The sequence below is a fragment of the Trifolium pratense genome, linkage group LG2 (assembly GCF_020283565.1).
Source record: "Trifolium pratense cultivar HEN17-A07 linkage group LG2, ARS_RC_1.1, whole genome shotgun sequence".
In the NCBI taxonomy this organism is placed as follows: domain Eukaryota; kingdom Viridiplantae; phylum Streptophyta; class Magnoliopsida; order Fabales; family Fabaceae; genus Trifolium; species Trifolium pratense.
In genome coordinates this window covers 20,309,968-20,325,114 of record NC_060060.1, presented here as the reverse complement: position 1 = coordinate 20,325,114, position 15,147 = coordinate 20,309,968, and the positions used below count along the sequence as shown (strand labels likewise).

Below are 15,147 nucleotides of genomic sequence, written 5' to 3'. Positions count from 1 at the left end.
TATATATACGAAGACCAAGCTCAAGACTAAGTATCTCATTGAAAAATATTAGTTCACATATTGAGTCTTTGTTGAGTCTTTTATTATTTGATTGTAATTCTTGCTTGTGGATTCTATAACACAAGTTAAGAAGTGAGTTTGTTATTTTAAGGTTACTCCTAAGCTTTGAAGTACGGAGTTTACCGTGTGTGATTCACTTAAAGCTTTTAAGCAAAAGTGAAGTGTTGTCTTGGCAAGTTGTCGCCACATCATTCTTAACATTGTATAATCAACACAGGTTGTGTTGTGTGAGTGGAAGTGAGATGGGATCTCATGTCTAGGAGTTCCTAGGCAGAAGTTGCATGAGTAGTGTCGAGGTTATAAGGCGTAAACCAAGGGTTTGCTGGAGGTCTTAGTGTAAGGCGTAAATCCTAGGGTTTGCTGGAGGTCTTAGTAACTAGAGCTATTAGTGGATTTCCTTCCTGGATTGGTATCCCCCAGAGTAGGCAGTTGGCTGAACTGGGTTAACAATTACTTGTGTCATTTATTTATTTTCTGTCAGTTTTTATATGTTATATAAGATGTGCCAACAAAAGAAACAACATTAATCATAAAGTAGTTGTTGGGACATCTTAGGCAACATCATTCTAGTGATACCAGAATTTCAAATTTCAAGATTTGGCTTGATAAGGCAAAATCTATTGCTTCAGTGCCACCCACTCCTCCTTCGGCTAACGTGTATGTGTATACAACTTTACAATTTATGTTTTGATAAAATCAGTCGCATTTCATACTTAGTATAGGTTAGAATAAATATTTAGATAAAATATTTAATTTAAAAAATTGTGTGTATTTGATTATATATGCAATGTACCTGAAGTTCGTGCTAAAGTTATATATGTTTTGTTATATACAAGGGGACTTTCCGTAGGTGAGAAAACATTGCCGTGTTGGTTTCCGACAAGAATTTACCCGGATAAGGTATCGTAGTTGTCCTATTCAAAAATATCTATAATAAAGTTCTTGATTGAATTTTATACTTTGATATGTACTAATAGAACACCAATACCAATATTCTCTCTATTTGTTGTTTGATATCATAGGAGAAAATTGATGTTTGTTCTAAGTGGATCAACAAGTATGGAAGCAACATTGATTTTCAAAAGCCTGGAAGTATTACAAATCTTAAGAAACAAGCGACCAGTTTTGTTTTTAAGTGGAGTGACGGTAGATGGTTTATTCATTCTGGGATCAATGTAGCAAGGGTTAATGGTTTCGTCAAACCAACTGATGTTATACTTTTCTATAAAGAAGAAAACAATTTTAAAATCTGGCTTGATAAGGCAAAATCTATTGCTTCAGTGCCACCCACTCCTCCTTCGGCTAAAGTGTATGTCTATACAACTTTAAATTTATGTTGTTATAAATTCTGCCGCATTTCATTTTAGTATAGGTTAGAGTAAATATTTATATAAAATAGTTGATTTAATAAATTGTGTGTTTTTTATAATATAAGGAATGTACCTGAAGTTCGTGCTAAGGGAAAATCTATTGCTTCGGTGCCACCCACTCCTCCTTCGGCTAAAGTGTATGTCTATACAACTTCAAATTTATATTGTTATAAATTCTGCCGCATTTCATTTTAGTATAGGTTAGACTAAATATTTATATAAAATAGTTCATTTAATAAATTAAGTGTTTTTTATAATATAAGGAATGTACCTGAAGTCCGTGTTAAAGCATCTAGGCACTTCAAAACTACCATTTACCCTGATAAGGTATTTTATATTTTTATGATGCCGATAATTAACGTAATTTGAAAATTGCGACTAATTAGAATACAATACTAAGTTTGTTTTTTTTTTTTTTTTATATGAATTACCAATCAGAATGCAATCAAGGTATGTCCTGAATTTTTGAATCACTGGTACAAAGAGCTTGATTTTGAAGAAAGTGGTTGCATCATTAATGCCGCAACAAACAAATCTACCGCTGTAAAGTTCAAGCCAAAGGACGGATTATGGTTTCTTTCTTCAGGAAGGAGAGTTGCCATGAATAATGGCATTATGAAACCGATGATCATTGTCCTTTATTTGGAAGGAGATGTAAACAGATTTTCTATGTACCCTGCCTATGGAGAAAATATGACTCCTACTCCTACCAATTACGATCCTATTGTGATATCATCCGATGAAGACATGATTTATGAGGAGCATGGTGATGTTATTAATCAACCTGAGGTGGAAGACCCTGTAGACCCTTCTTCTTATTACATGTTTGATGTGAAGATGTCTGAGTCAGCTGTTCGAACAAATCAAGTTTTTGTAAGTGCATTCTATTCACATTTTTGTTTCTTATTTTTCATTTGTATTTCTGTACTGATTTATTGTACACTTTTAATTACGTAGCATTTTCCCAACAAGACGTCAAAGTATGTTCTTTGGGATAAGCAGACTATGATTAGGTTGAGGGATCTTGCCACAGGACGAGTTTATCCATGTACCATAATCACTTCAGGCCGATACACTCACGAAAAATACCTAGGCGATGGCTGGTATGACTTTAAGTTTGAGAAAGACTTGAGGGTTGGTGATACATTGCGTTGTGAACTTGATGAAGATGCCCGATTCATGAATGTTGAGGTCATACGCAATAGGAGAAGGCGTCGATGAAGGATATGCTGGTAGCTTTTTAATTGATGAGGAATATGTTGGAAGCAGTTTAATTGATAATGATGTATTAACTTAAGTTTGAAGTTTATAACGACTTGTGGTTTTGTTATTTGGTTGAACAACTTTTATTTAGTTTATCGTCTTTAGTTGGGTTGTAACTAATTCACAATTAGTAATTTCGATGGAACTTATATTATTACCGAATTTAGTTTTTTGTGTTTCAATTAATAGTTGTGTGATTCTTCGTGATAAAAATTATAAAAATTTCATTGCACTACCATACATTATCTATATATAAATTTTAATTATATATGGATTGATGGTATGCATAAATGTTTTCCGATACATGTTTTTTTGCAATACTTATTATTTAATAAAGTAACAGTGCTATATATATAGCGAAAAAATTTCTAGCGAATTTATCACGAATGGCTAGCTACTTTGAAAAAACACTCACTAACCACACATGTGCAATTAGTGTTGACTAAAATAATTACTCTTAAAATGTGCTACGTTGCCGTCGTGATGATTCGCGATACAATCTTTCGCGATAAAAAGCAATTTCTTTATGTTCTTCAAATGTACATGTTAAACTTCAAGAAAAATGTATATATTCAAACTTAATATTCTGTAAAAAGGTAAAAATAATTTTTATATAACTTAGGACAAAATAATTTAGGATAGAATTATATCACTTTAAATCATATATATATATATATATATATATATATATATAGTACACATAGGATCAAAAGGGGTGTAGCCCACTTAATGAATCACTTATATCATAAAACATCAATGTAACACATGCACTTTTTGCTATCAAAGCTGCCTAACATAAGGACATAATAGTCCATGACAAAGACCTCATAAGGAGTTACTTAAAAAACCAACATCCTACACTATCCACATTTGCGACAAGGAGGGACCACAAGAGACAAAAATCATGGCTTCATCTAGAAACAGGTATGAATTCTTCCACTTTTTCAACTTTTTTCCTATTTTCAACTAGATTACAAGCTTCCATCTTTGTTAAAAAACATTACCAATGAACTGTTGTCAGATCTACAAGTACACATATTGTGTTGGAATGTATCTACACATACACATGAAAAAATATCAGATCTACCCAAAAATTTCATGTTTCTCAAATTAATGATTTTTATTTATAGGATGCATGTTTTGCAAGTGTTAATTTTTCGAATTAAATTGTATTTTGGGGACCACTGAATCCTTAAATGTTTGGGATAATGTTGCAAATTATTATTTAATTTGTTTGCATTTTAAAACTCATTGTAGTTAAAAAAAGTTAAATCTAAAGGAAACAATAATTGTTCAAAGTCAATGTATTTTTGTGAAATTTTTCTCTAACTAAATGTGAGTTAATTTGTCTATATAAGGAATGTCGAACCATACTTAGTTGGCGCAAAGGATTGGTTCACAACCATGATATACCGTGATAAGGTAGTTTTAGTTTTTGCAATATGTTTTATGTTGGTTATATTTCATGTTATTAATCTCTTTTTTATATGATAGGAAGAGATAAAAATCTGTCCAGAGTTTCTTACCAATTGGGGTCACAAAATTAATTTCAAAAGACATGGATATATTATTAACAAAAATGATGTAAGGACTCTTATTCTGTTTAGCAAGAACAATGGGACTTATTTTATAAGATGTGGTATAGCAGTAGCCATTGTGAATGAGTTTAGGGTACCAACTGAAGTATGTCTTCAGTATGAACATGACGGAAACAATTTCCGCATGTATGAGCTTCAAACCACTAAGGAAAACCCTTCTTCTACGGACATACCAATCAAAATCCCTTCGGATGATAATAGTAGTGAATCAGATGGAAGCATTGACAGGAAGCTTGAAGAAATTGTCTCATTTGCGAGATCACTTGAACCGTTGGAAAACAAAGATGAAGGAGAATATGTGAATAGTGACGAACGAGTGCAACAACAAGCTGTCAACGAAGGTGAAGATTATCGATGGACTAGAGTGATTAGTGATGCCTTTGCAAAAGGCAAGTCTGTTTTGGTAAGTTTGTCTTAGAAATTTTATAATATCGTCTTACATGGTTAATCATTATTCTATTTATACCATTTGTCCAATAAATAGATGTATTATTATTTACATTGTCATATTATGAATTTAAATTTACATTGGCTTGGTAGCTATCCATTTTAGTTTTTAAAATACTTTGTTTGAAGAGAAAGCTAATAAAAATTTTACAGAAACATTTACATATGTTACTTTTTCAGCACTTTCCAAGCTATGTGTGCAACGACTATCCATTCTCATTAGATCATGAGCTGAAAGTTATTAATCGTGACACAAATTACACAGTCACATGCACTGTTGCAAAGGCCAATACCAAGATTCCTCAATTTCAACTTGGAGGTGCATGGTACGGTTTTGTCAAGAGGATGAACCTAAAAGAAGAAGACAAGTTGTCGTTCCTACTCGACAATCCTCCTACGGTTCTTACAGTGTGGAAGGATTAGAATTATCATCGTGATTACAAGCAAATGTTAATGTTGTTTCTTTATGTATGAATGTTGAACATCTTTTTTTTTTTTTTGAGATCTCTATAGATGGATCTAGACTATATCAATCGGTGTTTTATGTTGAACAACTTGGTCTGTAATATGATGATGACACGTACTTATTTATGTTTTATGCATATTATTTTCCTACATACATTAGTATATTGAATGTTTTGTTGTTTCATATCTTATGAATGTGTGTTCATGTTATGAACCATAACTTCTTAGGTGTAAACATGCACCATAAATTTTGAGCTTTATAACAGACATGAGGTAATATTATTTAATTGTCCAATCCACTATATGTAATTTATTTTTTATGCAAATATCTTCATGTTTTGTATAACATAATTTTAAGTTTGACTTATTATATTACATGCAGTTGATAAAGGTTAAACTCTTCACATTGCTGCAGGACCAAAAAATATATCCAGCGAAAGTATATATCTATGGAGTATAAGAGTTATTTGGAGGAGCAAAACAATAGTTTTAAAAGCTAATTGGAAGAACATTGAAAAGGTAATTTACATTTTACTATTTTTTTACATATTACTTAATGTTTATTTTGGGCTGCAAGCCCAAGACTAAACTCACAATATGAGTTATATTATAAATCCATGTTGGGCCTACATTTAAACAATCATATATCTTTTTAACATGTTGAGACAAAAACATAGGGTTGTGGCCCACATATTTATAGATATATAAGGTAAAATTAGGGTTATGTTATTAAGTTTCACACAATCTCTTCTATCTTCACAGCAGCCGCCCCTCCATTTGTCTCAAAGATGAGCCTCCCTCCTTGGATTTTATTTCCAGAAATTTTGCAACCAAATAATGGGTAAGTTTCATGTCATGTACTATAACTTGGACTATTTTTTGCTATGTGTTTTGTAAAATGGAAAGAGATAAAAGTAAATAAACACATGCATGTGCAACTCAACTAGCAAACAAAATCATACCCTACATGTTTCAAAGTGCATAAACATAATTTATACTATGTCCCCACACCACTGAATAGAAAACTATTGTATTTACAAATTTATTATATTTTATGGTTTTATGATAATATACAACACTTTTTTTTCAAGCAAGTCATTTTCTTTATTTATATATATTAGGCAAGATGAAATGGATGCTCATTCTGACAATATTGAAGACCAAATTGATGCAATCCATGCTGATGAGATGGTTTACAGTCCAGATCTGCAAGTTGAATGTAGTGAAAGGATACAGAGCTGGCAGATAGTAGTTTCAAGAGCTATTTGGAGTGGCAAAAAAGTATTGGTATTTACTACATCCTTCATACTTTATAATTAGCACTAATTACATTCATATTACTTACTTTATTACTTATCTATATTGATAGCATATCCCAAGACATATTGTAAAGAATTGTTTGCGTGAAGATCAACAAGAAATTACTTTGGTCAATCAAGATAAAGATCTGATTTATCATTGTAATTTATTGTCATATAATCGCGATTATATGAGGCGGACTTACATCGAACAAGAATTCTATGATTTTGTACAAGACGCAGAGCTCGGTATTGGAGACACACTTTGTTTCACTGTCTCAGTTCCACCTGACTTCATTGAGGCTACGGTCATCAAGCGCGAAGTTTAACCTTTGTAATGCATAATTTATATTCATATTATCTAATTCCAATATTATTAAAATGTGGTAGTTAATACCGTTGTTGTAATATTGATGACCAAGTTGTTTTGTTTGTCTCATTTTGGTTTCATTTTCATTACTGAACCTTTGTTGTATGTTATTAGCCTTCTAATTTTGTGGTATGCATCAATGTATGTTATGGAATTTGTATTTATATTAATGTTGGTATTATAGATTTTAGCAAGTTTGAACTTAAAAATCGAAAGCAAAATAGCTCTATGTCTACCAAGCCAAAGCCAAAACTTCAATTTTATTTTGTAACATTTAGATGATAATGCAATATCATGATTTCACTATATATACAAATGACAGTTATATATGAGTGCATGATATGCATACATTTTATGTAATATAAATTTACAGATTCATATAGGTCAAATATCCTATATGAAAAATTCCTTTTCATATTACATTTTGATACAATCAATATCTATGATAGTCTAATAAATAATCTTTTCAATTTATTACCTTTTAGGTGTAATATTAGCATTGAAAATGACAACTCTAATTTGGTCTCTCAAATATTTTACTTTGATAGAGACAATACCATGGAAACACATGCTAATGTTAGTATATTACTTTAACACATTGATAACATTTGTTTTATTCATTGACAAATCACTTTCAAACAAATCACATACAAACAAAGTTTATGACACAAATAAGTTGACCAACATTTGTTCCTTTTATTTGTCTCAAAGTAGTCATAAAAAAATATTTTTTCGTTGGTTCTATGATGCAAACAAAAGTTATCTTTTCATTACACTATGAATTGTTAACAAAAAACTAAAAGGAACCACCCATTGTTGGGAAAACTATGGAGTTTTCTCAAGCTAAACTAGCAAGATTCAGTAGAAAGCAACAACTAAAGAAGCAAGCAAAGAATAACAATGTCTCATCTTCAGGTTTATGTATTTATATACTACCATATTTCTTATTTCATAATTTCATCAAAAAAGATACAAATGGTTTCATTATTCATCAAGTTATTGAATGATACACATTTGTTTTTTTGAATAGAAAATGTTAGACCAATGGATGCAACCCAAAGAAAGAATTCAAGGTTTGATGGAATGAGCTCAATAACACAAGATTCAATGGAAAGATCTTATTCAAATTTAGGTATGTATACCTTTCAATCAAACCTTCTATTTAATATTAAATTTTTTTAATAGTTGTTTAACTAAAATATTCAAATATAGAGAATGTTCAACCAATGGACATAAGTCCCAACTACAATATTGTTTGCAACACTCCAATTGCTAAGAGGAAAGCAGATAGGATTCCTCTATCACCTTTGAATCCAGGTATGTATTGAAGTTTTTCTAATATATATGTTTGATGTGTGTATATATATATATATATATATATATATATATATATATATATATATATATATATATATATATATATGTCCTTTATAATAATTTGATGAAAAATAAAACCAATACATAAGGTGAAGTATATTTATTATTTTAGTTCTGATTGATTGAATAAACAGGTTCTATTCTCACAACAAATTCATCTCAAAACGTGAATTCAACCATACCATCTAAAAGAATCCGAACTCCAAATCCTAAGTACTTTTCTCCTACGTCATGTTTCGTTAATTCTCTCACCGAGGATTCAGTCATTACTTCAAAATCAAGACAACCAAGTCAATATCAAAAAGGTTAGAATACAAAACTAGATTTATTTATATGTTCTAAACATAACTATGTTTGTTATTCCTAATAAAATAGTTATTGTGTCAGGATCCACTTCGGCTTCTAATAATAAAGTGAACAATTCAGCTTACTCTGAGGTTATCAATCCAACTTTCAAAAGTTCGGATGGAAAATACTCCAGGAAATTTCCACTACACTCTAAATATATCGGTGTTCAAAGATTGGATTTTGAGGATGACACACAAGGTATGTAATTTTAAAACATTTTTATTTGTTCATTCAAGATTAAAATTTTAGTCAATGCTATTATAAACTGACATTATCTTAACTTCCAAAGCAGGTTCTTCTGTTGACGTGGATAATAATGTTGATCATTTCAAATCAACTTGCTATGCAGCTTCTGAAATCGAGCGTATGTATTTAACCTCCTTTAAGTATTTTTATAAAACGTTACAATATGAGAAACTATACTAATATAAATGTCTTTCTTAAAAACATGTAGCTATCCTTAATTTTGGACTTCCTGAATTTACATGCACAAAGTGCTTTGCTGAAATGTGGTATGAGGAAAGATCAGAAAAAACAAGAAATGGTCTTCAAATTGAATTTTCCATTTGTTGCCAAAAAGGAGAAGTTAAGTTGCCTCTTTTAAAGAAACCTCCGAAACTATTGATGGATTTAATTAGTGGTCAAGATCGTAGGAGCAGACATTTTAAGGATAACATTAGAGCTTACAATAGCATGTTTGCATTTACTTCCATGGGTGGTCAAATAAATGATAAAATCAACGATGGCTTAGGACCTCCGCAATTTATATTAGGTGGTCAAAATTACCATAGAATTGGTTCTCTGTTACCTGAGGTAGGAATGACTCCGAAGTTTGCACAGTTGTATGTGTATGATACGGAGAACGAAGTAAATAACAGAGCTGCATGTTTTAGGTAATTCTTTATAATTTTTTATAATGTTGTCCACTTTGATTCTTTACAAATTTTCAGTCGCAAACGTATATGTATCATACTAATATAAGCACATTATGAAAAAAAAATTAGGTCTGATAAGAAACAAAAAGATCCCATTGATCGCACTTTAGTTAAAGACCTTCAGCATATGGTAGATAATTACAATGGTCTTGCCCAAGCTTATAGGAGAGTCAGAGATGCACTACAAAATGGCAGTGAATGTCAACTATCTCTAAGATTATATCGAAACCGTGAAAAAGATTCAAGAATGCATAATATTCCTACGGCTGATGAGGTGGCAGGTTTGATTGTAGGAGATTTTGATGATTCTGATATTGGAAGAGATGTAATTGTCAATGAAAGGAAATATGGATTGACAAGGATTCATGAAACTCATGTGTTGTTCTTGCCTCTTCAATATCCTTTACTCTTTCCACGTGGTGAAAATGGTTGGGAACCAGATATTCCACGTTTTTTTACAGAAGAAGTATCAAAGGAAAAAAAGAGAGAGAGAGTTTCAATTAGAGAATTTATTGCTTTTCGACTTCAAGATAGAAAAGTTGAATTTGGCAACATTCTTTATGGTAAAAGGTTGTTTCAACAGTTTGTTGTTGATTGTTACACCATGTTAGAAGCCCAACGCCTGTCATTCATAAGAGAAAACCAATCCAAAATCCGTAATGATGTTCTTAGTGGTCTACAAGAAGCTGTTGATAGAGGTGATGTAGATGCGTCTTTAGTAGGGAAGCGTGTTATTATTCCTGATTCTTTCACCGGAGGTCCAAGATATATGTTCAATAATTGTCAAGATGCTATGGGAATTTGTAAGAGGTTTGGTTATCCTGATCTATTCATCACAGTTACATGTAATGCAAATTGGCCAGAAATACGCGACTTCATTCGTCCTAAAGGTTTTCAACCATCTGATCGACCTGATATCGTCTGTAGAGTGTTCAAGATGAAGTTAGATCAAATGTTGATTGACTTCAAAAAAAATCAGATATTCGGCAAGGTCATAGGAGGTAAATATTCTGGAAGTTTAATTAAAAACATTTATATACGATTGTTGTTAGATTACGTTGTTTCATTTTCATAATGATTGATTTTTAAGATCTTATTGTTATTATGTATTATGATAGGCATGTATACCGTTGAGTTCCAAAAGAGAGGACTACCACATGCACATATGTTATTGTGGTTAGATGGTGAACATAAGATAACTTCTGGTGCTGATATTGACAAGTTAATCTCTGCTGAAATTCCTCATCCTAAATTATATCCAAAACTCCATGCTGTGGTTACTTCATATATGATTCATGGTCCATGTGGCAAATCTAATCTCAGTTCTCCTTGCATGAATGGCACGCTTCAATGCTCAAAATTCTTTCCAAAGAAATATAAATCATCCACAAGTATTGATGAGGATGGATATCCGTCGTACAGGAGACGTGATACCGGAGTAGTTGTAGAAAAGAGTGGAGTGAAGCTGGACAATGGCTTTGTTGTTCCCTACAATCCATTTCTTTTGATGAGGTATCAGGCTCATATTAATGTTGAAGCTTGCAATAAGTCCAATGCCATCAAGTACTTATTTAAATATGTTAATAAAGGTCACGACCGGTCAAATATTGAGATTTCAAATGGCAAAAAGGTTGCAAAGAACACTGAATGTGTTGATGAAATAAAAAAATATTATGAGTGTCGATATTTATCTCCGTCTGAAGCTGTTTGGAGACTACTTAAATTTGACATTCATCAAAAATTTCCAGCTGTTATTAGATTGTCTATTCATTTAGAAAATCAACAATGTGTCAAGTTTGATGATAACAGTAAACTTCATAATGTCGTGAGTTACCATGAAATGATCGACACAATGTTTCTTGCTTGGTTTAATGCAAATACTCAGTATGAGGAAGGCCGTGATCTCACTTATGCAGAATTTCCTTCAAAGTTTGTTTTTCATCCTAGAGATCACCGTTGGGAACCAAGGAAGAAGGGTTTTAGCATCGGAAGACTTTCATATGTGCCTGTTGGAGCGGGTGAACTGTATTACTTGAGAGTTTTGTTGACAAAAGTCAGGGGTTGCACAAGTTATGAAAGTATCAAAACGGTGAACGGAAAATTATGCAAAACATTTCAAGAGGCATGCAGTGAACTGGGCCTTTTAAAAGATGATCAGGAATTCAAAGATGGACTTATCGAAGCTTACGAAACAGCTACAGGTGGTCAGATGAGAAGGTTGTTTGTTAGATTATTGAACATGAATACAATGAGTAATCCATACGATGTTTGGCTCTCTACTTGGCATTTATTAGCCGATGGTATACTTTACAGTAAAAGAAGAGAACTAAATCTTCCAGGTATTAATTTGTTTATTATCTTTATTACCCTGTTTATGATATTTTCTATCAATTTAATTTACGTCTTATAAAATTTATATTTTGTTGTAGAATTGCAATTAAGTGATGAAGAGTTGCAAAATCTTTGTCTCATTGAGATTCAAAAATTGTTGCTTTTAAATGGAAGAACATTAAGTGATTACAAGACCATGCCTGTACCAGTAGATGGAGATGTCAATAATTTTGAAAATAGACTCATAGCAGAGGAACTGAGCTACAATAGAGATGAATTAGGTGTTCTGCATGCAAGTTTAGTTGAGCAATTAACTGAAGAGCAACTTTCTGTCTATCAAAAGATCATGACTTCTGTTTTGTCTGAAACCGGTGAGTTTTACTTTTTGTACGGATATGGAGGTACCGGGAAGACTTTCTTATGGAGGACACTATCAGCTGCCTTAAGATCTCAAGGTAAAATTGTGCTTAATGTTGCTTCCAGCGGAATTGCTTCACTGTTGCTTCCTAATGGAAAAACCGCTCATTCAACTTTTTGTATCCCATTAGAAATAAATGATAAATCTACTTGCAATGTTAAACAAGATTGTCATAGAGCCAATTTGTTGAGAGCAGCAAGTCTAATCATATGGGACGAAGCTCCCATGATGAATCGATATTGTTTTGAAGCATTTGATCGTACAATGAGGGATTTGATGTCGAAGGTAGATAAGGACTTGAACACTAAGCCATTCGGTGGAAAGGTTGTTGTTTTAGGTGGAGACTTTAGACAAATCTTGCCTGTAATTAGGAGAGGTACAAGAGGAGATGTTGTGAATAAAACATTGTGCTCATCAAAATTATGGAAGCATTGCAATGTTTTGGAGTTGACAAAAAATATGAGGCTGAAAGGTGATTCCGCGGACAAGTCACAATCTGAGCTTAAAGAATTTGCTGATTGGATTTTGAAAATTGGAGATGGACTCATAGATTCAGATGAAAATGGAGAGGCCCAAATTCAAATTCCCGAAGATTTGTGTAATTTAGAAGTCGATGACCCGTTGCTTTCTTTGGTTAATTTTGTTTATCCAGATGTTGTAACCAATTATGGGCAACCAGCTTATTTTGAAGATCAAGCAATACTTGCTCCAACTTTAGAAGTTGTTGAAGATGTAAATGATTATGTGTTGTCTCTGATTCCCGGTGAAGAAAAAACCTATTTTAGTTGTGATACACCGTGCAAATCTGATGAAGATTATGAAGTTCAAAGCGATTGGTTTACATCAGAATTTTTGAATGACATTAAATGTTCCGGGATACCTAATCATCGCTTGACACTAAAAGTTGGTGTGCCTATTATGTTGTTGCGAAATATTGATCAAGCTGGCGGACTTTGTAATGGTACTAGACTACAAGTTAGGGATTTGGGGAAGAATATTATAAAAGCAACGTTTATCAATGGAAAACATGCCGGTGAAACTGTTTTTCTTCCAAGAATGGACTTGATACCTACTGATTCAGGTCTGCCTTTCAAGTTTGGCCGCCGTCAATTTCCTATAAGCTTGTGTTTTGCAATGTCAATCAACAAAAGCCAAGGACAGTCTATGTCAAGGGTCGGACTTTATTTACCTCGGCCGGTTTTTACACATGGTCAGCTCTATGTAGCCATTTCTAGAGTTACAACCAAGAAAGGATTGAAGATGCTTATTTTAGATGAAGATGGAAAGCCTTGCACCACCACTCTAAATGTGGTATTTCCTGAGATTTTTGAATCCTTGCATAACATAGTTAGTTGATGGAACCAACAAAAGGTAATTACATGATAATTTAATTTTCATATCATACCAATAAATGATTTTTTATATTCATTTATATTTATTCTAACATATTTCCATATGTACTTGCAGGTTTATAACATAATTAATGACTTATATTTTGACTCTCTAATGAGGAAGTGTCCATCTCTTATGGTCAATGTAATGTCATGTGTCTAATTTATTTATTGCAACTTTTGGGACAAATATCAGGATTTTTATTCTCAACATGTTTTGCACTTAAAGTCTTCATTTGTAAGGATTAATATGTGTTTAAGTAGATTAATTGTTTTACTTTGACTTAGCATATGTTTAAGGATGATTGCCTTATTTTGATGCAAACAATTAAGAGCTTAATTTACATTGGCATCTTATTATTATAATCATCATTATTATTATTATTATTATTATTGTATTTGTTGTACCAATAATTACTTTATATGACAACCTTTGCCACTGCTATTTATTTTGGGCCACTAACAAATAATAGGCCCAATCCAAATTTACCCAAATAAGGGAGTCCATACCCGAAATTTCCTTGGCTATTTTTGGATTGTGAAGTTGCAGCTAGGGTTGACAGGAGCAACAAGGAGCAATTGGAGCAGTCAGCCATATTGGGAGTTCAACCAGCAGCAGAATTGAGACAAGGTAAGTGACTTATGTTTTCTATATTTCGAAGCTCTTCTTAAACCCATGATGAACTTCAAATTCTAATCTTTTTATAACATAACTTCTATAATATATATCAAAGCTATTTGCATAGAAACATTGCAACATTAATTAAAATATGAAGCTCAATGTTGTGTTATTGCTTGCTGATATACATAATACACTCGCTATCATTTTGCATTTTTTAGTTATTTATTTTATAATGTGAATTCATTAGCAGATTGCGTCAATAAATTGGAAGAGGTATTATGATGCTTAATACTTTTTGGATGTGTTTTCAGATCTACAAAAACACATAAAAATAAATGAAGCTAGAATTTATGATGTTAAATAGCATCATTATACTATTGTTGTGAAAATAATATTTAGACCAAAGTAATTGTTTATATATTGCTGTTTTGGATTCATCTTGGTAGACATAGGTTCTGTTTTGGATGTGTTTTCAGATCTACAAAAACACATAAAAATAAATGAAGCTAGAATTGTGAGTGAACTTTAGCATGGATTATATGATATTGGGATGTTCTTTGCAATCTAAGTACATTAATTTTCAGTTAGAAATAAAAACTTCTTAATACAACAATTTATTTTAGAATGATTATCAGATTTTGTGAGTCAATTGGATTCAACATTGTAGCAGAGCTGCAATAATAGTAACTTCTTAATACAACATTTATATTCACTTTCAATTTCTTTTATGAATATCATATAATAATCATATGTTTCCGATATGTATACCAGATGAATTTGATTCAAGATGACGGTATTGAACTCGAAAGGTATTGGGAAATAAACATCAGTCAACAGCATGTAGATCAAATAGC

General features: G+C 32.0%; 2 protein-coding genes across 2 annotated transcripts; both read left to right on the top strand.

The window, feature by feature from the left end:
* The first annotated feature begins 6,334 nt into the window (after nt 1-6,334).
* Nucleotides 6,335-6,830, top strand: LOC123904349. Its single transcript, XM_045954027.1, has 2 exons — nt 6,335-6,490; nt 6,573-6,830. The coding sequence occupies exons 1-2, from the start codon at nt 6,335-6,337 to the stop codon at nt 6,828-6,830; spliced, it is 414 nt and encodes a 137-aa protein (XP_045809983.1).
* An 868-nt stretch (nt 6,831-7,698) lies between these two features.
* On the top strand, nt 7,699-13,636 carry LOC123904348. The gene is made up of 11 exons (XM_045954026.1): nt 7,699-7,786; nt 7,902-8,003; nt 8,084-8,188; nt 8,383-8,553; nt 8,636-8,794; nt 8,886-8,960; nt 9,051-9,489; nt 9,601-10,532; nt 10,650-10,690; nt 10,754-11,870; nt 11,961-13,636. The coding sequence occupies exons 1-11, from the start codon at nt 7,699-7,701 to the stop codon at nt 13,634-13,636; spliced, it is 4,905 nt and encodes a 1,634-aa protein (XP_045809982.1).
* The last annotated feature ends 1,511 nt before the right edge of the window (nt 13,637-15,147 follow it).